General features: G+C 52.0%; 2 protein-coding genes across 6 annotated transcripts in view; one reads left to right on the top strand and one right to left on the bottom strand.

The window, feature by feature from the left end:
* LOC100348543 (zinc finger protein 302) overlaps nucleotides 1-26919 on the top strand; it is a 202889-nt gene that overhangs the window by 19719 nt on the left and 156251 nt on the right. For 2 of the 3 annotated variants that reach the window (XR_016224734.1, XR_016224736.1), the window contains 2 exons: nucleotides 600-1378; nucleotides 2141-2375. The gene's annotated coding sequence lies outside the window, so the exon portion shown is untranslated. Of the gene's footprint in view, nucleotides 1-599; nucleotides 1379-2140; nucleotides 2376-26919 lie in introns of those variants that run through there. The other variant, XR_016224735.1, reaches the window with a different exon arrangement.
* LOC149120871 (zinc finger protein 211-like) lies at nucleotides 5199-25876 on the bottom strand. Of its 3 annotated transcripts, none has more exons than XM_089319164.1 (7): nucleotides 25637-25876; nucleotides 24929-24967; nucleotides 23113-23242; nucleotides 21769-21833; nucleotides 12043-12132; nucleotides 10069-10164; nucleotides 5199-5325 (listed from the first exon to the last, which is right to left on the bottom strand). In XM_089319164.1, the coding sequence occupies exons 1-6, from the start codon at nucleotides 25646-25648 to the stop codon at nucleotides 10099-10101; spliced, it is 402 nt and encodes a 133-aa protein (XP_089175290.1). In that variant the 5' UTR covers nucleotides 25649-25876; the 3' UTR covers nucleotides 5199-5325; nucleotides 10069-10098. The 3 variants fall into 3 exon arrangements, with proteins under 3 accessions (XP_089175290.1, XP_089175288.1, XP_089175289.1); XM_089319162.1 differs by having other exon boundaries at nucleotides 12006-12132; XM_089319163.1 differs by having other exon boundaries at nucleotides 12006-12132; nucleotides 25697-25873.

Here is a 26919-nt window from a genome sequence, read left to right on the forward strand (position 1 = left end):
GCTGGCCTGGAAGAGGGGCAACCGGGACAGAATCCGACCCGGTGTGCCGGCGCCGCAGGGCGGAGGATTAGCTTAGTGAGCCGCGGCGCCGGCTCTACTCTTAGTGGAAAAGCAGCACTTCCGGAGCCGCGCTGTGGTAGCCTGTAAGCACCCCGCCCTCCCTGCAGCGCCGGCATCCCATATGGGCGCCGGTTCACATCCCGGCTGCTCCACTTCCCAGCCAGCTCCCTGCTAATGGCTTGGGAGAAGCATCAGAGGATGGCCCAAGTGTCTGGGTCCTTGTTACCCACGTGGGAGACGCAGGTGTACTTAAAGGGCAGAGAGAAAGACCCTAGTTCACTTCCCCAATGCCCACGACAGCCAGGCAGGAGCCTCAATCCCCCGTGGGTGGCAGGCACCGGAGCCCTCGGCTGCCGCCTCGCAGGGCGCGTGTTCGCATGAGGCTGGAACCTGCGTAGAAGCCGGGCCTCCCCTCTGCCGCCCCGACCGCCTGCCCTAATATCACTATGGTAGATCCCAGGGATCGGAAGCCGGGGGCAGAGCTTCAGGCTTCAGGACAGAGCCAGAGATGGGTAACTCTTCTTAAAACCCCCGACCAGGGTTCGGGATCCGGAATTGGAAACGACTCAGCTCCCCTGCGGACCCCCAGACCCAAGGGCATTAAAAGGCAAAGGGGAAGGGTCCCAGGACCACTACGTCACGGCAGGTGGGACCCTGCGAGCATAGCACCGAGCGCGCGCGGCTCTGCGCCACCTCCACTCCGCGCCGGCGCCGCCACGGGACTCAGTGGCCGGAGCCAGGCCGGCGTGGCGGTTACTGAAGCTGGCCCGTCTCTGCCAGCGCCTCGCCCCAGCCGCGGGCGGAACCGGACCTCTGTCTCTGCGGGGCGAATAAGGGCGCACAAGGGCCAAGGCATCAACCCGGGCGTTTTGAGTGCCAAGTGCCAGCGGACAGCCCTCGGGGGCGGGCACGGCTCGCACACCAGCGCGTAAGCCGCTTTTCCTCTGCTCAGTCTCGGAAGGTGTGAGACGCCACCTCAGCTATGCGCGCAGCCCGCGTTGGGCTGTTAAGGACCGATCAGCCGGGAACGAGTGACGCTCTGAGGCGCAGCGCAAGAAGCCCCGCCCACTCTGCTACGGGAAACGCCCTTCTCCGTCGTCCGTCATTGGCCAGCGCCCGCGACGCACAAAGCAATGCCTTCTGGGTAATGTAGTTTCTGGCCTCAAGCCCGGTGGCACTTGGAGCGGACTTCCTGGTCTCTAAATAGCTTCTAAGGTCTCAAACAGGGCTTGGCTTCGCTTCCTCTTAAAGGAGACGCTCACAGATTTCCGTGGCTACTTGTGGCAATGACCCACCCTCAAAGACAGACCTTTAACAGGTAAGTGGTGCCTTGCTGTTCCTTTCTGTGTAGACTTGCACCAGCACTTTCTAACTCCGAGGCTTGAGATGGAGATTTATAAGAAAAATGAAGGTAGTCCTTTAACTCTAGATGGTCCCACATGCAGTAGCCTTCAGACACATCAACATTACCTGGGAATTTGATGCAAGTTGTCAGACCCCACCTCGAATCAGGGCCCAGCTCTGTGTTTGATGCTGGACCACCTTTGAGAACCGTGAGTAAATGAGATAACACTGGCTTCTTCGTTCAAGTGTTCTAGGGAGGTGTTTCCCGGTTTTTATATAGCAAGTTCTTGTCTCTTCAGAGATAAGAATTCAAAACAGCGCCATAAACATAGTTCCAGAATGAGAGAGAGAGAGAGAGAGAGAGAGAGAATGCATTCATGGTGAGGGCAGTGAGTGCAGGAGGAGAAATGCTCCTTTATGGGGCGGGGGTGGGGGGTGGTCCTGTAATGGGTGGCGTTGGGTGGAGTTTAGTGTGCATGGGGGTTTTCTGGGAGACTCATGGCACCTGCTTGTATACATCGTGGCATCTCCTTCTTCCTGGTCCCGAGTGAAACACAGGTGTGTCATGGGAAAGTGGGTGAACTGGAGTGACAGGTGGGGGTGGGCTTACAGTCTAGGGCTGAGCAGAAAAGCCTGGGGCCTGCGCTGTGGCACAGTTGGTTAATGCCCTGGCCTGAAGCGCCGGCATCCCATATGGGTGCCGGTTCTAGTCCCGGCTACTCCTCTTCCGATCCAGCTCTCTGCTATGGCCTGGGAAAGCAGTAGAAGATGGCCCAAGTCCTTGGGCCCCTGCACTCACGTGGGAGACCCAGAGGAAGCTCCTGGCTTCTGGCTTCTGGCTTCTGGCTTCGGATCGGCGCAGCTCCGGCCATGACGGCCATCTGGGGAGTGAACCAGTGGATGGAAGACCTCTCTCTCTCTACCTCTTTCTGTGACTCTTTCAAATAAAATAATTTAAAAAAAAAAAAAAAGCCTGCAGCTCATCTATTCCTATCTCATCTTCCTGCCAAGTCCCCCTGTATCAGGAGGTAACTAAAACGTGCTTAGCGCTGGGCCTGGGACAGAATGCTGAGTAGACAGAATCTGTTGCTGTCATTGTTACTGAAGACGTAATGGCAAGGATCTCAGATACGTTGTGGGAAGTAAGCCCGAGATACTCCGTTGAGCCGTTGGTAATATCTGCCTAAACACAAGCTACGCAGACCCTCTGATTCAACAAGGGGGCTCCTGAGTATGTTGACAATTTTTATGTAAAAATACTTTTTTAATACCACTTGGCTCACATAAGTTTTTATTTTAACAGTGAATGCAAGGGGGTTTCATGATCTGTGGGTACATACACTGCCCAGAGTGCTATGGGGCCCAGGCAGGGAGTTAGGGGAAAATGAACTGGAAGATTCCCCACAACTCTTGTCTCTAGGCCTGCAGTCAGCCCCGCAGCCACTTTCCCGTGAGGCACCTGTGTCTCCACCAGGATGGAGGAGATGCCCTGCTACCTCTGTGAGCTGAACTCCACGTGGAGGCCCATGGGAGCACCCAGAAAACCCCAGTACGCTAAGCCACGCCCAGACTCCCCCTCACTGGTGTATTCAGTCAGGGCACCGCCCCCTGCCCCATCCGGGCGCCCACTGGGCCCCCCTTGCCTTCTCCCACACTCTGGCTGGTGCAGCTCTGTGCCTGTCAGGCGAGCCTTTCTCCCTGTGGGGTTACCTGAGTGTGTTCTCACCCCCTCAGTTTAAGTAAGTCCTCTGCTCTCATGCACACTACTGATGCCTCTGCTTGGAATTCCTGTTTCCCATGGGGAAAAGGGCTCGGAATGAAAACTGGGAAACACGTTCCCACAACACAGAACCACTTGCTCACAGACCACAGGATCCAAAACTTAGGCTCCCCAGGCCTGCCAACGTGCAGCCCTAGGCGGAGGGTGGAGTTGGCCTGGTTTCTAGTTGGTGACGGAGCATCGGATGGGTCATCATTCGTCTCTAATTTACAGTGCGGGAGCCCTGCCCTTCTGCTGCTCCTCCAGCCCACAGGGCAGCCCGGGCCCGACACAGAAGGCTCCCATGTAAACCACGGCCCACAGAGGCGAGCACAGTGGAAAGTGAAAACACTAAGTGCAAACAGGCAGGCGAGGGGCCCGCACGTGCTCAGACCACAGACGCCTGGGAAGAAACAGCAGAGCGAAGCACAGCACAGCGACTAGGAGGAGCGTCTCGCAGGAGCAAATCCAGTAATCCAGGCGAGAGCTGATGATGTGAGTGCCTACAATTCCTGGCATGGCCAGACTCCAGGCACATCAGCCAAAACAAACAAACAAATACAATCAGACAAATAAAAAGGCACAGAGCCCGAGTCACAGACCCGCGTGGAACTGGACAAGCATCCAGACTGGGAGCCACTGGGCTGCCCCCTGGACCCCTGGCTTCTAGGCACTTCCCCGCAGGCCTCAGCGGGCAGCTGTTGGGGATGCTCAGGCAGGCACTGTCCAGAGTAGTGCCCATAACGCAGCCCTGGTGCCCACAGCACACGTGTCCGCAACGTGGGGAAGGAAGACGCTGCCACGCTTCAGCCGGGAGAAGGCCAGAGCTGCCTCTGGGGGACAGGAGGCGGTAGGGATGGGCCGAGGTCCCTGGCGTAGCTGTGGCGGTCTTTCCCAGCAGGGCTGTGTGAGGTCCGGCATCACACCGCCATACAGCAGTCTCTCAGCCTCATCCAGCAGCCGCCATGGAAAACCAATGGCCACCTCTCCCCAAAGGCCACCCAACAGCTCACGTGACGATAGAGAGGTGGGCACAGAGACACCAAGGAAGCTCTGGGCCTGGTATGTGGGGTATTTCAGAATATATAGGGAGTTGTTTTCATCAGATACAGTAACATGACAGACGTGGAGATAAGCATGTTTGAAAGGAGAGTTTATGGCCCCCCCTCCCGGCTCCCTGCTGGCCTGCAGGGCAGCCACGTCCAGGTACAAATGCTTGACCATGGGATGGCACGGTCTAACGTTCGGTGACTCAGAGTCACCACGTACCAGCCTCATTAAGATTCAGTCAGCCCATTACCTGAACTTGCAGTCCTCCAATGAGCACCACATCAAGTACGGGGGAACTGGGTGCCAGGAAGAGAAAATGGGGTGATGGCTGAGCACCTGGCCAGCTCCCAGCACAGCTCATCGATCTGGTCCCCAGCTAGTCATCATATTATCTTTTCTACATATATTTTCGCCTTTCCTTGTCTGTGACAACTCTGAATTCCATATAGTCATTGCTCTCATCTAAATGTTACAATTTCAGTTCCTTTCCTAGCCAAGATCTCAAGGTAATGGACAGTACTACATCTGTCACTACGCACTATAATACAGAATTATGAATGATGGACCCAGTGAAAAGGATTCATCCAAAGGGCCAGCACTGTGGCATAGCGGGTAAAGCTGCTGCATGCAGAGCCAGCATCCCATATGGGCACCAGTTCGAGTCTGGGCTGCTTCACTTCCGATCCAGCTCTCTGCTATGGCCTGGGAAATCAGTAGATGGCCCAAGTCCTTGGGCCCCTGCACCCGTGTGGGAAACCCGGAAGAAGCTCCTGGCTCCGGATTGGCTCAGCTCAGGTCGTTGTGGCCATCTGGGGAGTGAGCCAGCAGATAGAAGACCTTTCTCTCTCTGCTTCTATAACTCTACTTTTCAAATAATAAATAAATCTTTTAAAAAACAAAAGGATTCTTTCAAACTGCTAAAGAAATAACCTTTAATCCAAATTTCTATACATGGCGAAAGTGATTTTGAAGAAAGAACATGAAATAAAAACTACATGAGAAGTTTAATGGAAAATTAACCTGAATAAAATCAAGTTCTTACAGGAGGATGAGCGCAAGTGACCGCAGGTGCGACCTGTGAGGACGGCTGTGGAGCTCCGAGGGAGGTGCACCTGTGGATTAAAGAGAACACTCGTGGTCTCCGTAAAGCATGGCTGATGCTGCCTTGGGGCGGTGGGAGGGTGGAATTACCACATATGGCCTGAGCAACACACACGTGTAGAAGACGAACAGCTTAAGGTTTTGAGTCTCTTAATATCACCCAAGAAGAAGATAAAATATTTAAACCTTGGCTCTAGTATGTTAAATTAGTGCTTGTGATTTTTAGCTTAGGTAACACTAAGTAGAGTTGGAATATACACTTTCAAACTAGAAGAGAGACAATTTGCACTGGAAATAATCCACCAAGAACAGTGAAGCAGAGATCCACCAGATGAAAGGCTGTGCTTCAAGGCTCTACAGCAGGCACCGCTGCCATTAGTGAGCAGGAGAGGAATGCTCCCATCAGCACGCGGTGGGCTTTACCGGCCCTATGGCTCTTTTATGAGGCCTTCCATTTCCATCAGGGGATTTGATTTCCATTCAAAGCACAATGAATTCCATGGCTTCCTCAGCCACCCTCTATTCCCAGAGCGATAAAGGAACCAGGAGGTGGGCAGAGTGTGCTGGGTTTGGCCAGTGGGTACCAAGATGTCATGTCGAAGGCCACTGGGGTGGTGGCCAAGGTCCTTGAGGCCTACAAGCAGCTGACGCGTCGCCAGGAGGCCACAGTGCGGCTGTATCTGACGGACTCCCAGGCCAGCAGCATCTCCTGTGCGGGAAATGGTGGAGTGGAAAGCACAGCACAGCCGGGGAAGCTGTGAGTGAGGACAGTGAGCGACAGCTGCCATTTGCTAAGCACTTCCCGCAGCAAGCACGCGCACAGACCCTGCGGCCTTTAGCGGGCACGGCGGCCCACTGAGCTGTGTTGGCTTGGCTTACAGAGCAGGAGCCAAGGCCCAGAGGTTTCCAGGCTGCCTTCAGCAATGGTTGGCAAGTAGCTGGGAATGGAGCTCCCTGAAGTTTCACTTCTGTTTTTTCAGACATTTATTTATTCACAGAGACAGGGAGAGACGGAGGGAGAAGTGTTCCATTCACTGGTTCACTCCCCAGATGGCTGCAATGGCCAGTGCTGAAGCCAGGGTCCAGGAGCTTCATCTAGGTCTCTCACCTGTGTGGCAGGGGCCCAAACGCTTGGGGCATCCTCCACTGCTTTCCCCAGACCATTAGCAGGGAGCTGGATAGGCAGTGGGGCAGCCGGGACGTGAACTGGTGACTGTGGGATGCTGGCGTTGTGGGTGGTGGCTTCATGGGCTGCACCACAATGCTGGTCCCTATCATCCCTCAAGGTCTCTTTCCTGGTACGATCTAATCTGGGCAGGGACAAGCTCCCTTCTTGTCAGAGAACTAGACCATGGCAAAACGGAACTGCTCAGGTGACTGTCATGGGGCGAGGGATGAATTCTGACTTTTCTTTGCTTCAGAAATGGTGGCCTCTGGCGTCACTCAGGCCTCACCATGTTACTGCGTGCTGACACAGAAACGGCAACATGAAGACAGGGCGTGGCCGGCGCCACGGCTCAATGGGCTAATCCTCTGCCTGCGGCGCCGGTACCCCGGGTTCTAGTCCCGGTCGGGGTGCTGGATTCTGTCCCGGTTGCCCCTCTTCCAGGCCAGCTCTCTGCTGTGGCCCGGGAAGGCAGTGGAGAATGGCCCAAGTGCTTGGGCCCTGCACCCACATGGGAGACCAGGAGGAAGCACCTGGCTCCTGGCTTTGGATCAGCACGGTGTGCCGGCCGCAGCGGCCATTGGAGGGTGAACCAACGGTGGGGGAGGACCTTTCTCTCTGTCTCTCTTTCTCTCACTGTCCACTCTGTCAAAAAAAAAAAAAATTAAAAGAAAAAAAAGACAGGGCGTGTCCTGAAGAATCATGGCTACAATGGGCTGTCTTAGACTGCCTGGGAAAAGCCGTTCGCGCCATTACCCAGCTATCGACATAGTCTGTTGACTCTGCCTCCTAAAACAGGGCATGTTGTTGGCCTGCCAAGACCCTCACACAGCCTCACAGAGCAGTTAGGATAAAACACAAATTTGTTTTGGTGACCCTCAGAAACCTGTGCGTCAATCTCCATTCCTCTCGTTCACCCCCAGCCACTCTCCCTCTCTAGCCGCAGTGGCCCAGCTCTGCTGGCCTCAGGATCTTGGCACAAGATATTCTTTTCTGCAGGATACCGTGTCCCACCTTTGAACCTGGCCTCACGTCTACATCCTGCAGGGGTGAAGCCTCTTCGTGGTGTCTGCTCCCTTAACTGTGGCTGTCCTATTTCCACAGAGGGGAGAGCTGAGGCCCAGGAAGAAGTGACACGCCCAAGGCCTGGTGACAGGCATGGCTCAGAAAGTGCTAGAACCCCAATCTACACCCAGGGTCCAAGCTCTTAGCAATCAGTCCTCTTCTTCCTGCACATCTGCCCCTCAGCTGTGGGTACGGTGCAGGTTTTGAGAAAGGTCTTGGTGTCTAGGGGAGTTGATGCAGGAGGCAGAGCTGACCAGAGCCACAGAGACGTTTACGTGCAGAGATCAGCTGGGAGCCTGCTAGTGTGATGGAGGTAGGAGTTGACGGTAGCGCAGACTAGGGTGTGAGTGGCAGAGCTGATGGATCTGGGAGATGATGGACAGGGCTCCGGGATGGCTGGGTTCATGGTGTGGCTTGGGTTGCGATGTTCAGTTGCTGTCTGAGATCGTTTCCTGTGTCTCAGCTTCCTCAACACCAGGCAGTGTCACTCACGACAGCTTAGCAAATGGCAGGAGGAGTCGGAAGTGCCTTTGAGACAGTCACATGGAGGCACGAGACTGAGGAGTCGGGGAGCACAGGGAGCAGACTCCAAGGGGCTGCGGAGGGGTTGGCCAGAAACGCACTGGCCATGCAGCCTGGGGTTAGCCAGGGAGGGAGGCCTGCACAGGGATGGCTTCCAGGTGCCCTCGGCAGACCAGAGGTGGGACCCACAAGGCCAAGAGACTCCTTGAAGTTTTACAGGACAGGAAGTGCAGGAGGGCATGGACAAACGATTGCTTCTGGGTGTCTGCAAGAGCAACTATGCATGCCTGTTTATATGGACAGAAAAATGAATGAAGAAGGCAGGGTAGGGTAGCAGAGCACAGCTGGAGCGATGGGCGGGGAAGAAAGGTTCTTTATCATGTCAGCCCAGAAGGAAATGTCCTCTACTGGGAGCAATGTAAATCAATACAGTCATCATGGAAAACCGTATGGATACTTCCTGTACACCTACACATGGAATTCACCATGTAACCCAGCAACCCTGCTTCTGGGTATATATCCAAAGAATTGAAATAAGTATGCTGAAGCTATATTTTCACTCCCATGTTCATTGCAGGCCTATAGCTAAGATATGGAAGTAACCCAAGTGTCCATCAACCGATGCATGGTGTGGTATATATTCACAATGGAATAATACTAAGCCTTGGGAAATGAAGGAAATCCTGTTTTGACAACAGGGATGAACCTGGAGGACACTATGCTAACTCAATAATGCAGGCACAGGAAGACAAAATTCCACTTACACGTGGAATCTAAACAATTCAAACTCTCAAAATCAGGCAGTAGAATGGTGGTTACCAGGGACAGTAGGGGTGGCAAAAGGATGGGAGAGGGGAGATGTTGATCAAGGGTAGAAAATTTCAGTCTGACAAGAGGAGTTAGCGTTAGTGATCTGTTGTGGAGAATGTGACTACAATAAATATTCATGCATTATATATTTCAAAATTGCTAAAAGAGCATATTTTGAATATTTCCAGGTGATGCATTTGTTAATGAGTTTGATTCAATCATTTCACGATGTATGTATGTATCAACACATCGCATTTGTGCCCCACAAGTACATATGATTATTATCTGTCAATTAAAAATAAAATTAAAAATTAAAAGAAATTAGAGGGGAAAATGAATGTGCATTACCGCATGAATCATTGTGATGAACGTTCCTGTGTGCACAACAGAACACAAGCTGACTCTGCAGCAGGCACTATCCTCCGCCGTTCCTACGTCCCCAAACAACACAGTGAGCTTGAAAACCATCACTCTCACTTTCTAAACGTGGGCTGAGTGTAGAAGACGGGGCAGGTCTTGCCAGAGCCATTTGCTTTTCCCTTTGGGCACACAGCTAGACCGTTTCCTGGCTCTGAGGATCCAGGCGTGGCCGATGCCCAGTTTTGCCAATGGAGGGGCAATGGTAACACCGGAGTGCAAGGAGGCATGAATTTTTCCTTCCTCGCTCATCTTCCCTCTACCGGACTAGATGATGCCAGGGAATCCTTGAATGAAGCCAGAGGCTGACAACAGAAGGAACGCTGTTCCCCGAATAACTGTGTGGTACTGAGCTTCTGGTTCGCCTATATGTATCTTGCAATGAAAGAGGAAACGAAAAACAAACGAAAGTTTTCCCTCTGCTGAGCTGCTGAGATCACAGAATTTCTCCGTTACAGCAACCAACATTGTTAGCCAAGTTCTACACTGGTGAGATGAGGCAACACCTTCAGGCTCGCAAGGCTAGATGGGCAAAGCCAAGGTTTAAGCCCAAGGCATGGAGCCTAGGGCCTTACTTTCACCTAATAGAATAAACTCCCCCAGCAGTGGCGGGGAGGGGGGAGTCTAACGGGGATAAAACAGTAGGTCAGCGGGCTGCACAGCCTCTCAAGCCCTCAGGAGGTCACAACAAGAAGCTTCCCTCTTCCCAGACAAGAGGTCCCGACTGGTCTGCAGGGTGCGGGACTCCTTCCCCTGCCGGCATTCAGCCACCCACCTGGGCAGGAACTTCAGGAGGGGCCTCTCTTCACCACACAGAGATCCTGCTCATTCTCCGGCGTGTGCATCTGTTCTGGTTTGGGAGCACGATACCCTGATGATGGGGAAACAGACAGTAAACATTTGGGTAAAGGCAAAAAGGAATCTATGTTCAGTACAGTGTCCCAGACAAGAGCAAGATCTTGGAATGACGCTAGTCCCACCCATGCAAAGACAATGCTGACCGATAAGCTAGAAATCAAGAGCAAAGGCCCCATCTTCAGGCCAGCGATGACTGTCTTTGGAACACCCATTTGTCTTGCTTTCCATCCTGCAGAATCCATCATGGTTCAGGGGCGACCTCTTTCTCCGTGTGCACAGCCAAGGGGTCCCAAGAGGGCAACATTTCTCTAAATGACCCACGTCAGTGAATCTCAGCCTGTTGGTCCCAGAATCAGCTGGGGATGCCTGGCTTGGACCAAATGGAACGAAGTCCCCGGGGCTGAACCCTGGACATGAGTGGCTCTAACAAAGCTCCAGGCATGCAGGGAGGTGTATACTGACGGGCACCCGGCTTCCTAACTTGTTTTCCCTTTTCTTTGGGAAATGTTGGATGTTCTGCTCTGTGGAGCTGTGAGGTGAGGGGGTGTAGAGTGAAATACAGGGAAGCTGTATAAAGCAGGGAGTGGCTGCATCACCACTGTCAGGACAGAAGTTAGTCCTGGAGACCCCAGACACGAGGCAGTGCACACTGTGTGCACCCGTTCATGTAACATTCAGGAAGAGGCCGATCCAAACCATGGGCAGGGGAGCCAGCAGAGCGGTGTCTTCTGGGAAACTGAGTAGGCAACGGCAGAGGGAGCCTGCTGGGACCCAGAATGCTCCAGGGTTCGATGCAGGTGGTGGGTACGCGGGAAGAAGGTACACGGAGCTAGATGCTTAGAACTGCACACTTTACTGGATGTAAGATGCATCTCAAAGAAACGAGTGCATTAAAGTTCTTCATGCCAAAATATGTTGTCTTTGGGAACCGGGTTCCTAGCAGGCCAAGAGCTGAATTCAGAGCCAGTAGCTTGGGGAAAATCTACAGTTCCCAAGGGAAATCGTGAGACTTCAGTTCGTGGAGCAGGAAGCGTGGGCCCTGGGACAGGGCCTGCCGCGTGGCCAGTGCGGAGGGGACGCTCGCTATGGCCGGTACTACACACTGCTTTTCTTTAGGCTCACGCACTCTTTACTTGATTTATTCATAAATAATCTTGTACTGCTTGTAAGTAGGAAAATGCTTTCACAAACAGGACACCCCCAAAATACAACAGTGGCATCAAGATAGTGTGGTCGGCTCCACACGCCTGCGTGGCTGGCCTGGCCTGTGCTAGGAGTGGGTTCTGCGGCAAAGGTGAGGGGGGACTCAACGTCTCATCACCCACCAAGACTTTGTCCTGGCAACAGCCACAAGGCAGGAGAGAAGGAAAAAGAACAGCTTTCTCGGGGCAGTGCGCCCCCTAAAGTCATCTGGAGCTGCAAAGGAGCGTGGCCAGGCCTTAGGAAGCACGGGGTACAGCGCAGCCTTTTAATGAAGATGTGCGGTTTGGAGAGTGGCCAGCTGGCCAGCCTGACTCATGGGCCTTCTGGAGAATGATCCATCACTTACAGGCCCTGGCTGACTGGACTGTGCGGGGGCCTAAACCAACAACGCTCGGCCAGTCAGTTTCCCTCAAGATTCAGAACAAGGAGCTGAGACTGAGGCCAGTGTGCCAGGCATCGGAGTGAGTGCAGGCTTGGTTTAATTCTTGATTTCCAGTCCTCACAGTGCCTGGCCGGACACAGGGAGGTCAGCAAAGAGGTGGTAAGATGAAGACACAGCAGGAGTTATGGGTAGGAGGACAACTGGGCTCCAAAAGGCCTTCTCCAGGCCCGAGTGAGAGAGAAATGGAGGCAGAGAGAGGTGAGCCCTACCCAGCGACACCAGGTGCCTGCAAGTCTCCATCATCACCTCCTGATACAAGTGCTTCTGGTCCTGGTCCAGCTGCCTCCATTCCTCCCAGGTGAAGGTCATGGCCAACAATTTGAAGGTCATCAACACCTGGAAAGTCAAATAGAGAAAGCTACGTTGGCTTTGGGACTGTTGGATGAGACCATAGCCTGCTCTCTGGACACTGGTAAAGGTGCAAAGAGACCCAAGGCCTGGATCACTGAGCACGTTCATGAGCCGAGCTCCGGGCTGAGCTTATTTGTGGAGGCGGGTGCTTCCCTTGGGCCTAGTGCACCTGAGCCAAAGTGAAAAACCTTCAGTGGAGGAAGCTATGGGAGAATGATGCAGGTAAGGACAAGACCGTGGTGACTGCAAGGCGCACCCAGTAGGTGCTCCGGTGTGTCGGAGTGGGGAAGTGACAGCAGCAGGGCTGCACCTCACTGGGTTGCTCTGGGTGTTGGCACCCATTGACAGGTTCGCACACTGTGGTTGATTGTCCATAAGTCCCAGCTCTGGATCCAAACTCCCAGATTTCAGTCTGGCCTCCGGCAAGCAAGACTTGCCAGGTACACGGTCTTGGGGGAGTTACTTCATTTCTTCCAGCCTCAACTTCCTCACTGATAAAAATAATAATTCCCAGTTCACTAGGTATTGTGAGAAAGAGAGAATGTTCCAAAAGCAAACACTGGAGTAGTTGGCTTATGTAAGGGCGCTCTCTCTCTCTCTCTCAGAATTTGTAAGTTTCTCTTTTTATAACTAGACGTTACTTTCTACAGCAGTTTCAGATTTGCAGAAAAAGTTCCGTAGATAATACAGGTTTTCCATATGAATACCCTCTTACACATACAACTGAACCTATTATTAACATCTTAGTATGATGCACTTGTTAACATTAAGGAACCAACATTGATGCATCATTATTATCATTATTTGAAGATTTATTTATTTGAAAGGGAGAGTAAGAGAGGGAGGATGACAAAGAAAGACAAAAATACTTGGGCCCCTGCCACCCACACAGGAGTTCTGGGCTCTTGGCTTAGGCCTGGTCCAGCCCTGGTGGTTGTGGCCATTTGGGCAGTGAACCAGTAGATGGAAGATCGATCTGTCTCACTCCCTGTAACTCTGCCTTTCAAATAAATAAATAAACACACTCTTATAATTTTTTGCACCAATATAAACTTAGATTTTAATTCCATTTTCCCTGAGCTTTGGAAGTCCCGTGCATGAAATGGAGTATTATTCAATCTTATCAAAGGGGAGGTCCTGCCATATGACAGTGTGGCCCCCGAGAACACTACACTCAGTGAGCTAGGCCAGACACCACTTACATGTGTGGAATCCTAAAAACAACAAGAGTTGATAGCGAGATAGGGAGATGTAAAACAACAGCTCCCAGGGAAGGGGTGGAGGGGAGGGAGAGGTGAGGAGGCGTAGGCTCTGCTTGCTTTTGGTGACCTGCACAGCTTGGAGAGCACTGGTCAGAGCAGCCTACTGCATCGCAGGACACCCCTCTACTGGAGCTTGTTCATTGATTTTGTGTTCTCTAAGGGAGCTGTGGATTTTCAGGGAGGAAGATCAGAGAGGTAGAGTGCCATCATGGCACTCTAAGGGGACACAGCATCAGCATGACAGAAGTAGTGTTCGCCGGGTTTATCCACTTGGGCCATCCTCCACTGCCTTCCTGGGCCACAGCAGAGAGCTGGCCTGGAAGAGGGGCAACTGGGACAGAATCGGCGCCCCGACCGGGACTAGAACCCCGCTTGCCAGCGCCGCAGGTGGAGGATTAGCCTAATGAGCCACGGCGCCAGCCTCTCTCTCCCTCTTCTTCCTCCCAATACATATTATTACACAGAGAGAGGAGAGGCAGAGAGAGAGAGGTCTTCCATCTGCTGGTTCACTCCCCCGGTGGCTGCAACAGCCGGATCTGGGCTGATCAGAAGCTAGGAGCCAGGAGCTTCTTCCTGGTCTCCCACGTGGGTGAGGGGACCAAGGACTTGGGCCATCATCTACTGCTTTCCCAGACCATAGGAGAGAGCTGGATTGGAAGTGGAGCAGCGAGGACTAGAACCAGCGCCTATATGGGATGCTGGCGCTTCAGGCCAGAGTGTTAACCTGCTGCGCCACTGTGCCACAATGCTGGCCCCAAGTACTGATTTTTTCAAGAAGTCTTTGACTACCCCTTTTATGCACAGATTTCAGTTTTGTTTACAACAAAATAAACTGATTTTTTAAAAAAAGACTTATTTTGGCCGGTGCCATGGCTCACTAGGCTAATCCTCCACCTGTGGTGCTGGTATACCAGGTTCTAGTCCCGGTTGGGGCACCAGTTCTGTCCCAGTTGTTCCTCTTCCAGTCCAGCTCTCTGCCGCCACCTGGGAAGGCAGTGGAGGATGGCCCAAGTGCTTGGGCCCTGCACCCCATTGGAGACCAGGAGAAGCACCTGGTTCCTGGCTTCAGATTGGCACAGCGCACTGGCCGTAGCAGCCATTTGGGGGGTGAACCAACGGAAGGAAGACCTTTCTCTCTGTTTCTCTCTCTCACTAACTCTGCCTGTCAAAAAAAAAAAAAAGACTTATTTCATTTATTTGAAAGGCAGGAGAGGCAGGAGAGAGAGAGAGAAAGAGAGAGAGAGAGAATGAATGAATCTTCTATTTGCTGGTTCACTCCCCAAATGGCCACAATGGCCGGGGCCAGTCCAGGCCAAAGCCAGAAGCCAGAAACCAGGAACTTCCTCTTGCATCTCCCATGTGGGTGCAGGGGCCCAAGGACTTGAGCCATCTTCTACTGCTTTCCCAGGCCACAGCAGAGAGCTGGTTTGGAAGTGGAGCAGCCAGGACTTGAACTGGCACCCGTATGGGATGCCGGTGCTGCAGGCTGGGGCTTTACCCCACTGTGCCACAGCAACAGCCCTGAACACTTTTTAAAGTCAGTCAGGGCCGGCGCCGCGGCTCACTAGGCTAATCCTCCGCCTAGCGGCGCCGGCACACCGGGTTCTAGTCTCGGTTGGGGTGCCGGATTCTGTCCCGGTTGCCCCTCTTCCAGGCCAGCCCTCTGCTGTGGCCCGGGAGTGCAGTGGAGGATGGCCCAGGTGCTTGGGCCCTGCACCCCATGGGAGACCAGGAAAAGCACCTGGCTCCTGGCTCCTGCCATCGGATCAGCGCGGTGCGCCGGCCACATCGCGCTGGCCGCGGCGGCCATTGGAGGGTGAACCAACGGCAAAGGAAGACCTTTCTCTCTGTCTCTCTCTCTCACTGTCCACTCTGCCTGTCAAAAATAAAAAAAAAAATAAAAAATAAAAAAAAAAAAAATAAAGTCAGTCAGTCAGTCAGTCTGTCTGTCTGACTATCTATCTATCTCTCTCTATATATCTATATATAAAACATCTGTGTCTATCTAAAATTAAACATGAGTTCTTACTAATCCATTCCCACAGGCTCATTCTGGAGTACTCCCCTTGCTTAACTATAAACTCTTCTTCCTACAGGGAAATCCTGGTCCCCACCATGCACCATCCGTTTACTTACTAGTCCAATCCCAGTATACATGTACAGAAGTGTCAGAACTGTTAACCTGCACATCTTTATTAACTGCAGTGCAGGGCGTATTCGTAGTTCATTTTGTAATTAGTCTTATAGCCTCATTTCCAATTAAGAAAAAGGAAGGTAAAATTATATTTTATCTTTCCTCATTCTTCTCTAGCACTCTTCCTTACTGAATTTCTGATTAAATAATTTTCCTATTCTCAGGAGAACTTCTTTTAAACATTTCTTGCAAGATTTGGTTGTCTAAGAAAGTCCTTACCAGGGCTGGTGCTATGGTTCAGCGGGTTAAAGCCCTGGCCTGCAGTGCGGGCATCCCATTGGGTGTGGTTAGAGTCCCGTCTGCTCTGCTTCCGACCCAGCTCTCTGCTAATGCACCTGGGCAAGCAGTAGAAGATGGCCCAAGTCCTTGGGCCCCTGCATCCATGTGGGAGAGCTGGAAGAAACTCCTGGCTCCTGGCTCTGGATCGGCTCAGCTCCGGCCATTGCAGTCATTTGGGGAGTGAACCAGCAAATGGACCATCTCTCTCTCTATTTCGACCTCTCTCTGTAACTCTGCCTTTCAAATAAATAATTTTTTTTTAAAAGAAAGTCTTTATTTCTCTTTCACTTTTAAAGAATACTTTTACTGGACACAGAATTCTAGGTTGAAGGGTTTTTTTTTTTTTCTTTCAATACCGAACATTTCACTCTTTTCATGTTTGGTTTCTGGAGAGAAGTCCAATATAAGTTTTAACCTGTTCCTTTATAAATTACTGCCTGCTTTCTCTGGTTTCTTTCAAGATGTTTTCTTTTTCCTAGTTTCCTGCAGATTGAATATTATATGCCTGGGTTCAGAGTTTCTGGTATTTATCTTGTTGGTGTTCTACGTACTTCTTGGATAGGTGGTTGGTGGCTGCAATTAACTTTGGAAAATTCTTGGGGGCCAGCACTGTGGCGTAGCGGGTACAGCCACTGCCTGCAGTGCTGGCATCCCATATGGGCACCAGTTCGAGTCCCGGCACTCCACTTCCAATCCAGCTCTCTGTTATGGCCTGGGAAAGCAGTAGAAGATGGCCCAAGTCCTTGGGCCCCTGCACCCGTGTGGGAGACTGGGAAGAAGATCCTGGCTCCTGGCTTTGGATTGGCACAGCTTGGGCCGTTGCAGCCATCTGGGGAGTGAACCAGCGGATGGAAGACCTTTCTCTCTGTCTCTCCCTCTCACTGTCTGTAACTCTACCTCTCAAATAAATAAATAAAAAAATCTTAAAGAAAAAAAGAAAATTCTTATTCATTTTTACTTTAAATATTTCTTCTGCTCCATTCTGTTTCTTATCCTAATTTTTTTTTTTAAATGTATTTGACAGGTAGAGTTGCAGAGAGAGAGAGGGAGAGACACAGAGAGAGGTCTTCCATCTTCTGGATCACTCCCCAAATGGCCACAGTGGCTGGAGCTAAGCAGATCGAAGCCAGGAGCCAGGAGCTTCTGTCACCAGGTCTCTCCTCTGAGTGCAGGGGCCCAAGTACTTGGGCCATCTTCCACTGCTTTCCCAGGCCATAGCGGAGAGCTGGATCGAAGAGGAGCAGCTGGGACTAGAACCGGTGTCCATATGGGGAACTGGCATCCATATGGGATGCTGGGGCTACAGGCGGAGGCTTAGCCCACTATGCCACTGCATCGCTCACCACCACCCCTGCCTTTTTTTTTTTTTTTTAAACTTATTTGAAAGGTAGAGTTACAGACAGAAAGGGAAGGTCAGAGAGAAAGGACTCCTAGTATTATTATGTGCCTTTTATAATTGTCCCACAGTTCTTGGATATTCTCATCCATAGTTTTCATTCTTTATTCCCTTAAAGTTTCCATTTGGGGAGCTTCTATTGACCTACCTCCAAGCTCGCTGAGTCTTTCCCCTGCCAAGTTTAGTCTGCTGATGAGCCCATCAAGGCACTGATCTGTTACAACTGTTTCAATTTCTAGCGTTTAATTTTCATCCTCTCCCAGACAGCCCATCTCTCCACTTAAAGAACCCACCTGTTCTCACATGTTGTCTACTTCTTAAAATAGAGTCTCGAACATCTGAATTAGTTGTTTTGACTCCATGTTTTTGGGACATTTGCCCATCTTCCCAGAGCTGTGAGATAAACATCACTGTCTTCTCTGTATCCCAGTCAGTGACCTTAGCTGGTTGTCCCAAGCACTTACAGTCTAATGAGGAGAGGCAGGATTTGAACCCGGCTCTCTGGGGTCTGTGTATGTGTGTAAACTTCATGCTCCTTCATCACCTCAGGAATCATGGATAGGAAGAATTTCCGATATTAGTTGCTATTAAATTGACTTTATCCGACCCAAACATATTTCTGTGGACGTGGGCAGAGGGGCGGAGCTCCCACCACGGCCGACACTTCCTGGGGCACTGGGCACTCACCATACACATGACCACCTCCCTCGTCTCATAGGAGGAAATGGGGTTTTTTTTGATGAATTTTAATTTATTTGGGAGGAGAGAGGACAGCAGGGGGTAATCTTCCATCTGCTGGTTCTCTCCCCAAATGCAGCCAGGAGCTAGGAACTCCGTTCTGATCTCCCACATGGGATTCTACTGGACAAGTCACCCAGAAGCTTCACCAAGTAAACAGGGGCTTGTATTGTGGCACAGCTGGTTAGGCTGCCACTCGTGAAGCCAGCGTCCCTTACCAGAGTGATGGTTCGAGTCCTGACTGCTCCACTTCTGATCCAGCTCCCTGCTCGTGCACTTGGGACAGCAGCATCAGATGGCCCATGTACTTGGGCTCCTGACACCTACTTGGGAGACCTGGATGGGACTCCTGGCTCTTGGCTTTGGCCTGGCCCAGTCCTACCTGTTGTGGTCATTTGGGGAGTGAAGCAACAGATGGAGGACCTCTGTCTGTCTGTCTGTCTCCCTTCCCCATTTCCACCCCCAGTCCTTTCCCTCTGCCTTTTACAATAAAGGATTCTTGGGGCCAGCATTGTGGCATAGCAGGTGAGGCCGGTGCTGGTTCATGTCCTGGCTGCTCCACTTCTTATCCTGGCCTGGGAAAAAGCAGAAGATAGCCCAAGTGCCTGGGTGCCTGCTACCCATGTGGGAGACCTGGAAGAAGCTCCTGGCTGCTGGCTTCAGCCTGGCCATTGTGGCCACCTGGAAAGTGAACTAACAGATGGAAGGTGTGTGTACGTGTGTCTCTCTCTTTCAAATAAATAAACAAGTTTTAAAAATCCCCAAATAAACAAATCTTCTAAGCAAGCAAGTAAATAAGAATGAAAAGGAGGTTAGGTAGCAGGTTAAGAACCACAAGACGCATGCCTGTTGAAAGCGATTCAGGTACATTTTGGACCTTGATCACAATCAATCTCCCTTAAAGAACAAACACATTTTTTTGAAACAACTGAGAAATCTAAGCTCTGATCATGTATTTTAGATGTTGTAAAGGATTTTTACTTGGGGTGCTGAAGCCCTGACCTTTCGGAAATGCATTAGCGACAGGTTAGGAATTACATAGTGTGATGTGAGGTGCACAGGGAGAGAGATGAACCCATCCTGGCCATGAGGTGATAAACAATGGAGGGCTGGGGGCTGGCGCTGTGGCGCAGTGGGTAAAGCTGCTGCCTGTAGTGCCAGCATCCCATATAGGCGTGAGTTCGAGTCCCAGCTGCTTCTCTTCCGATCCAGCTCTCTGCTGTGGCCTAGGAAATCAGCAGAAGATGGCCCAAGTGCTTGGGCCCTTGCACCCATGTGGGAGACTCGGAAGAAGCTCCTGGCTCCGTGGCTTCGGATTGGTGCAGCTCTGGCCACTGCGGCCAATTGGGGAGTGAACCAGCAGATGGAAGACCTTTCCTTCTCTCTCTGTGTAACTGACTCAAATAAATAAATAAATCTTTAAGAAAAAATAATGGAGGGCTGGGCCCAAATCCTAGGGCTTCATAACATTGTCTTTTCCAGACATTTGAAAATATCTACTGAAAAAGGCAGAATATGTTTTTGCCTCAATGATTTTATGGTAATTAGGATGATTAAAAAGAAGAAGAGGAAATTTTTTTGCTTCAGGAGTGTGAGCATGTGTCAAAACACCAAATTGTGCACTTCAAGTACATTCATTTTAAGTCCACTATAGCTTAATAAAGACATTAGAAAACCAAAAGTATTAAAACTCAAAACTTGTTGCTTCCTCATTATTTTGTTACTATCTGTTATTGGGTTTATGTGTGGCTCTCTTATGAGTTTGGTAGACACAGACTATAATGAGGCATTCTGCGAATCTTTCTCAATCCCACTTCCAGTAATATGCTGGCAGCTTGAAAGTCATTACCGAGGGGACCCGCCAGCTGGCAGGACTGAGACCCGGCCTCTGCAGTGGACACTCGTAGTCGGCTGCATCTGGCCAGGCGCCTGGGAAGGGCAGAGGTCGCATGCCAGCTCCTGAAAGCTTTCCACTGAACTGCAACTTAGGAGGCGTCTCGTCCCTGTGGACATCCGCGTGGGCAGGCTTCCGTTTCAGGCAGAAGTGGGCCTCAGGGGGCTTCCTCCAGTGTCTTCATGCTGGACCAGGGGCCTGCACGGTCCCTGTGTGTCTATGGCGACCCCCTGACCGTCTGTGCTCAGTGAGGTTATGGGTCAGCCTGGGCGAAGATGTTCGTAAGTCACCGCCCTCACAAAGCCCACCTGGCTGAAGCCTGTTTGGTGTTGGCTCCGGCTCTGCTGCCTCTCTCCACCATGGACTTTCTCCTCTGAGCGAGGGCAGCCTCCGGCTGAAGGCTCTCTCCTATCAGCTGAAGATAAGCTTTCAGAGGTTTATTTGTAAAGATTGATTTATTTTATTTGGAAGGCAGAGTTACAGAGAGAGGGCGAGACAGAGAGAGATGGATCTTCCATCTGCTCGTCCACTCCCTGAATGCCAGGTAGAAGCCAGGAACCAGCAGCTTCACCCAGGTTTCCCACGTGGGTGGCAGCGGCCTAGTACCTGGGCCATCTTCTGCTGCTTTTCCCAGGCTATTAGCAGGGAGCTGGATCAAAAGTGGAGCAGGCAGGACTAGAACCAGTGCCCATTTGGGATGCTGGCATTGCAGGCGGTGGCTTAACCTGCTGTGCCACAATGCCAATCCCAAGAAATCAATCTTTTTAAAAAATGAACTGAAGTGGATCTGGAAATGAAAGCTTCCCTGTATTTTTCTGCACATCACGAAGCCTTTCTCTAGTGTCAGCACTGAACAAGGCAGGTGTTTGAAAATTCTCCACATTCCTTACACTCACAGACCTTTTTCCACCCCAGACACTCCAGTGTAGAGGCCAAAGCTTTGGCAAAAGGATGCCCGACATCTGTCACACTCATAAGGCCTTATTCTCGTGTGAACTTTTATATTAAAGAGGCTGACGCCTTGGCTAAAGAATTTCCCACATTTGCTGCTCTTTCAAGATCTTGTCCCATTGTGACTCCAGTGTTGAATGCACATGGACTTGTTTCAAGAACTTTCCACAATTCCCTGCATTCCCAAGACCCGTCTCTAATGTGAATTCTCTGTTGTTTAGTAAGGCTGGCATTCTGGCTAAAACAAGTCCACACTGAGTACACGAACAAGGCCTCTCTCCAGTATAAATTCACTGGCAAAGAACAAGTCTTTTCACTTGAAGGCTTTTCCCATTCATCGAATTCCTACGTTCTTTCTCCAGGGTAGACTCTCTGATGCCGGGAAGGTTTATAGTCGAGGTATTTCACAGACTTGAGCACTCCCACACTCTTCTCCAGCGCCAACTCTCCCCGAATAAGTATGCGATTGCGCCATAGCGTTAACAGCTCTAGGCTTCCTGCGTTTATTGTACTTCTAACGATTTTTTTTTCACTGTGACTGGCTTTCCCACACTAGGTGGCGCTGTGTGGCCTTTCCTGTTCTACGTGACCTGGTGTGGAGGAGGCCTGAACAGACCAGGAAATAGTTGCCCATCTCCCCAGAAGTAAAGGACTCTGTGCACACGGGATCTGCAGCCTTTCATAAACAAGGCCCTATCCGCAGCCCTCCTGAACTATCTGCCTGTACTGGAACCCAGCTGGTGAGGGTTTATACTGAAGGAATCTCCACCATGTCCCAAGTGTGTGCTTTCTGCCTGGACTCTGTCCCCTTGTCCTCAGCGAAGCACAACATGTCCTTCAAGACCAAGACAAACATCTCGTGGGGCTGGGTTTTCTGGGGAGAGGGAGCTGCTCTGGGAATCCTGACCTGTGACATTTCCACAGAAACGCTCTGCTCCGGCGCTCCCTCGTCTTCCGCTCCACACCAGTAACCTGAAAGCAAAGAAATGCAGTGAGGTGCATGTGGACTTGAACGAGAGGGTGCAGCGGCCTCCCAGTGTCCGTCCGCGCACCAGTGAACGGGTCTGTGTGAGCTCGCGGGACTGTTTTCAGGAGGAGGAGGCCTGGGTGAGGTTGAGGAAGCAGCTGCCCTTCGGTGATGGTCTTCCAAGAGTCACAGCTCGGGACAAGCCTCAGCGGGCAGAGCACAGAGGACGGAGCGCACACGAAGAGGAGCCGCAGGGTCCACGCTGACCCCCTGTCAGAGGTCTGCAGAACTTGTGTTGACACGTGGGTGGCTGTGTAGAAGACTGTAGGCCCAAGGAAACCCAATTTCCAAACACAGGAGCTCACGTTCAAAGATACCTTACGGATATGTGTGCATCTCATAGCACAGTATGTGTGAGCCCGTGCAGGGGGAAACTGTGAGAGGGAGCAGTGGGCAGATATGGAGGAGATGTGGGACCAAGGGAGCTCAGGATTAGCCCCAGGCCAAAAATCACAAAAATGACAAACTGACAAAGTGTCAAGAGCGGGAAAAGGGGGGACCGGCACTGTGGCATAGTGAGTAAAGTGGCCATCTGCAGTGCCGGCATCCCATCTGGGCACCGGTTCGAGTCCCGGCTGCTCCACTTCCCATCTAGTTCCCTGCTATGGCCTGGGAATGCAGTGTAAGATGGCCCAGGTCCTTGGGCCCCTGTACCCTTGTGGGAGACCTGGAAGAAGCTCCTGGCTTCAGATCGGCCCAGCTCCGGCCATTGCGGCCATCTGGGGAGTGAACCAGTGGATGGAAGATCTCTCTCTCTCTGCCTCTGCCTCTCTTTAACTCTTTCAAATAAATAAAAAAAATCTTAAATATTACAAAGGGAGTCTCATCGAAGGACACAAAGAGTGACCATGTTGCTGATGGCCATTCTTGACTCAAGCAGACGTGTTTACACCAGCTCGAGGAAGGGAGTGGAACCTGGGATGGAGGGGTCACCTGGCCAGGGAGAGAAACGTGGCATCCAAAAATCCAACTGCAAGACTCCTAACCCCCTACACTGAAAGGTTTTGGGGCAGCAGCTACTGGGGGTGCTTGGGGAAATGGTAGGACAGTACAATAGCTCTGTCCTAGAAAACAGTGAGCCTACATCTATCACCCTGCTCAAAATAAAGAAAAAGAAAATTGGGGCAGTCCCTAGGGTCCCCATGTGAGGCTGCAGCTGTGTCTGGGGAAGAGAGCAAAGGCAACGCCTCACCCAAGGCACTGGGGCAGACGTGAGGGCCTTACCCAGAGAGGTCATGAGCGCGAGGTTCTCCAGCATCACGTCGCAGTACAGGAGTTTCTGACCTTCATCAAGGAGGTCCCATTCGTCCCACGAGAAGTACACGGCCACATCCTCAAAGGTCATATACTCCGGCTGCGATCGGGACAGGTGACGTCACCAACTGCTTGTCTCGAGAGGCCCACCAAGCCATCTCTCCGTAATCCACCGCTTGCCCACACTCCTCCCAAGCTTACAACTCAGGGGAGATATCAGACCCTGGTGCCAGCTGTGACTGCTCCCTCCCACGGCCCCACTGGTCAGCGTATCTGGCCCTCAGCAACAACGAGCAAGTCAGTGGATGGACACAATTTAATTTCTGGGTCTGCCGGGCAGGGCCCTACTCTTAACCCTACCAGGAAATTACCAGAAAGTCTCCCGAGACGAAGCCTTCCAAGTATAACCAAATTGGACTTCGCCTTCATCTGTGGCAGGGCGCTGGGACATCTGTTCATACTCCCTCTCCATGTGCGTATCGTTCTTTAGACTGTACCTCCCATTGCTACTCTACCAATTGCTACTCTACTTTCCTGCCCACACTACAGGCCTTCCCTGGCCTCTTCCCCAAGCGCGCGTCACCACATGGTATCAGGAGAGTGCTTGGTAGATCCCAGAGGGCTACTGCAGATTTCCAGTGGCTTACACTGCCAGGGGCAGCCCTAGCTCCTGCTATGAACACCTTACTGCCTGGTTCTGTTTCTTGTGTTGATCTCAGCCATCAGAATGATATGCAGACTTCACATCTTGCCCTTGACTTCCCAGTGGCTCTACCAGATAACTACACTGGCCCTTGGGCAAATCCACCAGCCTGGGTGAAACACTTCCGGGTCACCTAAAAGTCCTGGAGAGTCTACAGAGCTGTAAGAAGCAGCTTCAGTGTAGTCTTTCCTCTAACACTCCTGCGCCCCTGCACTGCCCTCAGCAGCCGTGGCTACCCACCAGGCCACCCGTTCCCTGCTCGGGCCCATTACGGTCAGTCCCCCCCGCCCAGTAGTGTTTATAATGCCCACTCTCCCCAGCCAGATGCCCCAGAGAGAGGGCCCATCCTCAGAGGCCCCATCCTCCCTTCTTGACACGCTAACAGTGCCACCACCGTGACCTGAGGTCACTCTAACCACGATCCCCCCGCTCCACCTCACTTCACCATCTGGCCACAATGAAGAACACACTAGATCATACTGGATGTGACCCACTTCTGGGAAATGGAATCAGCCCATGAAAGAGACACTTGTGCTCCCATGTTCACCAAAGTCCCACCCACAACAGCCAAGATATGACAGCAACCCAGCTGCTTATCAACAGATGAGTGTACAAAGGAAACGGAATGGCATTCAGCCACGTCAGAGAGTGAAATCCTGACGTCTGCCAGGAAATAGATGGAATGGAGGGCATTATGAAACAGGCCAGACACAGAAAGACAGCTACTGTACGTTGTCTCTTATACGTAGAAGTTGAAAGAACAGTCAATTTGAATTTAGAACAGTGATTACCAGAGATTGGGGAGCATGGGGGGAGCATGGGGAGGCTGAGGGAGGTTGGGTAACAGGCACCAAAACTCAGACAGAAGTAACAGATCTTAGTGTTCACAGCACAGTGGGGTGACTACGCACGCTATGTAGATGTGTTGAAATATTCACTGTACCCATAAAAATGTACGAGTATTGCACTGACACATTTTAAAAATAAAAGTTAAGAAAAAGAGGCCCCTGGCCCAAGGACTTGGACAGTGGCTGAATCCCAAGGTGTGTGGGCAGGGGTTGTGACCAGTGAGAGTCTACTCACCTGCGTAGGGGGCGTATGCACTTCCGTGGCCATAGGAACCTGCAGGAAGAGAAAGGCTATGAGAAGTAGGCAGAGACCGGTTCCACGGGCTCTGCCGTCTCCTGTACCCCTGGCCAGACCTGGAAGCAGGTGACCTTGGAGTGACTGCATGACCTCTGCACCCCAGCCCCCAGTGCTGCCTCTTATTTGCTTTGCGACTCTGGACAAGGACTCAGTGGCCCCGGGGTGTTGATCTGCTCTCTCCTCTTGCAGCCCGTGTCCCTCAGCCCGTGTCCCTCCTTTGTTCACAACCCCACACCATCAGGACGTACACGGCCTTGTTCTGCCATTCCAGGCGTCATTTCTCTTCACACCCTGACCCATGAGGACACACGTGGACCCAGGCTTTCAGGAATGCTCCCAGATTGGGGGCTCCTCCAGCCTTTGCACACGCTAATCTTTCCGGTTGTAACGCCCTTCCGTGCCTCATTACACTGGCTTTCAGAAATGGGGGCAAAATCTACACGCACCCCCACTCCCGTGCTAGACACTAGGGCCTAGCCTGCAGGGCCCTGAACTCCCATAACTTAGGGCTTTAGGATTTGAAAACAAGATTGTGTTGTGTGTGTGAGGGGCCAGGGTGGGGGCCCAAAGGTCGCAACACCGATTTCTGCAGGGTCCGTCGGCGAAGGCACCGTGATCTGAGCCGCGAACCGCAACCCACAGCACCTCCACCTCCATCCCAGTCCCAACGCTGGGTCGCCATGAGCCTCAGAGCCTCAAATCCACCTCTGCAAAGGACTGACGATGGCGCCTCTTGATCCGTCCACTTCCTGTTGCCTCTGACCTGGCTTTGCGCTCTAGAACCAGCCCGCAAACGGCCAGCACGACGGCCTCGCCGGAAGTCCTGCCCCCTCTCTTTCGCTCCGAACGCTAATCGCCCGTCTCCTGCGCTTTCATTGGATGAGCGCTGCCGACGCGGCGCAGAGCATTCTGGGTAAAGGCGCCGCCGCGCTCGCAGTTCCACACCCAGTCAAACATGGTGGACAGTGTGTCCCCAGGCTCGGAGAGATGGATGGACGGAGTCAGGATTCAGTTACCAGAGTGGAGAGGCAGTGGTTCAGGCTGTCGGTGCTCTGAGCAGCTGACGTAGGGTTTCCTGTCCTCCAAGGCTACAACTCCAAAGGGAACGGTGGTTTTATGGTGTCGGAGCCAGCGCGCGTCCCTTCGCGGCTGGGAATAAAACATTGGCTTACTGCTCTTCGAATGGGTGGAGCCTACAGAGCTTGGTTTGGTAAATCTCAGAATGTCGAGCCGCAGAGCTTCCAGGCGGGGGAAGAGGGGTGTTGGGCGGCCTGGGTGGTGCTCTGCCTCGGATTCCCACAGGAAACACGGAAGTCGGTCGTTGTGTCCAACCCAGAGAGCAACGTTGTATCCATACTGTGCTTCTTACCCTGTCTCTTGAGATGTATTCAGTTCCTTCTGGAAGTACGATCCCCACCTCAGCTGAGAGCGACTGGCTCTGTGCTGTCCTGGGGCGGAGCGGGGGCTGCAGGGTCACAGCTGCCCGGGCACCTGGCGCCGGCCCGACCGCAGCTTCCTGCTAGGCATGCCCTGGGAAGCGGTGACCACGGCTCGCAGAACTGGGTCCGTGCCACCGATGGGGGGACGTGGACTGAGTGCCTGGCTCCTGGCTTTGGTCAGGCCCAGTCCCAGCTTTCCTGGGCATTTGGGGAGTGAACCAGCAGACCGAAGTGCTCTCTCTCTGCTTCCAAATAAAAAAAAAAATGTTAAAGTCTTATTTTGTCTGATATTAGTCTAGCCACCAGGCGCCCTGGTCACTATTGACAAGGAAGGTATTTTTTCTGTCCTTTCTTCCAATCTTTTTATGTCTTTCCTTATAAGTAGCATACAATTAGATCATGTTCTTTAATCCATTCTGCCGGTCTCTACCATTTTATTGGAAAATTTAATCCCTTTTCATTTAAAGTTATTGATAAGGAAGGACAGTG

This window comes from Oryctolagus cuniculus, chromosome 18 (assembly GCF_051225735.1).
Source record: "Oryctolagus cuniculus isolate XC-2025 breed Fujian yellow rabbit chromosome 18, ASM5122573v1, whole genome shotgun sequence".
Lineage (NCBI taxonomy): Eukaryota > Metazoa > Chordata > Mammalia > Lagomorpha > Leporidae > Oryctolagus > Oryctolagus cuniculus.

Excerpts from the sequence above, each read along its gene's own strand:
- LOC149120871 (XM_089319162.1), bottom strand. Across the intron at positions 21,834-23,112 it reads CGCGCTCATGACCTCTCTGG|GTTACTGGTGTGGAGCGGAA; the intron begins GTAAGGCCCTCA and ends CTTTGCTTTCAG. Across the intron at positions 12,133-21,768 it reads TTTCTGTGGAAATGTCACAG|GTGTTGATGACCTTCAAATT; the intron begins GTCAGGATTCCC and ends TTGACTTTCCAG.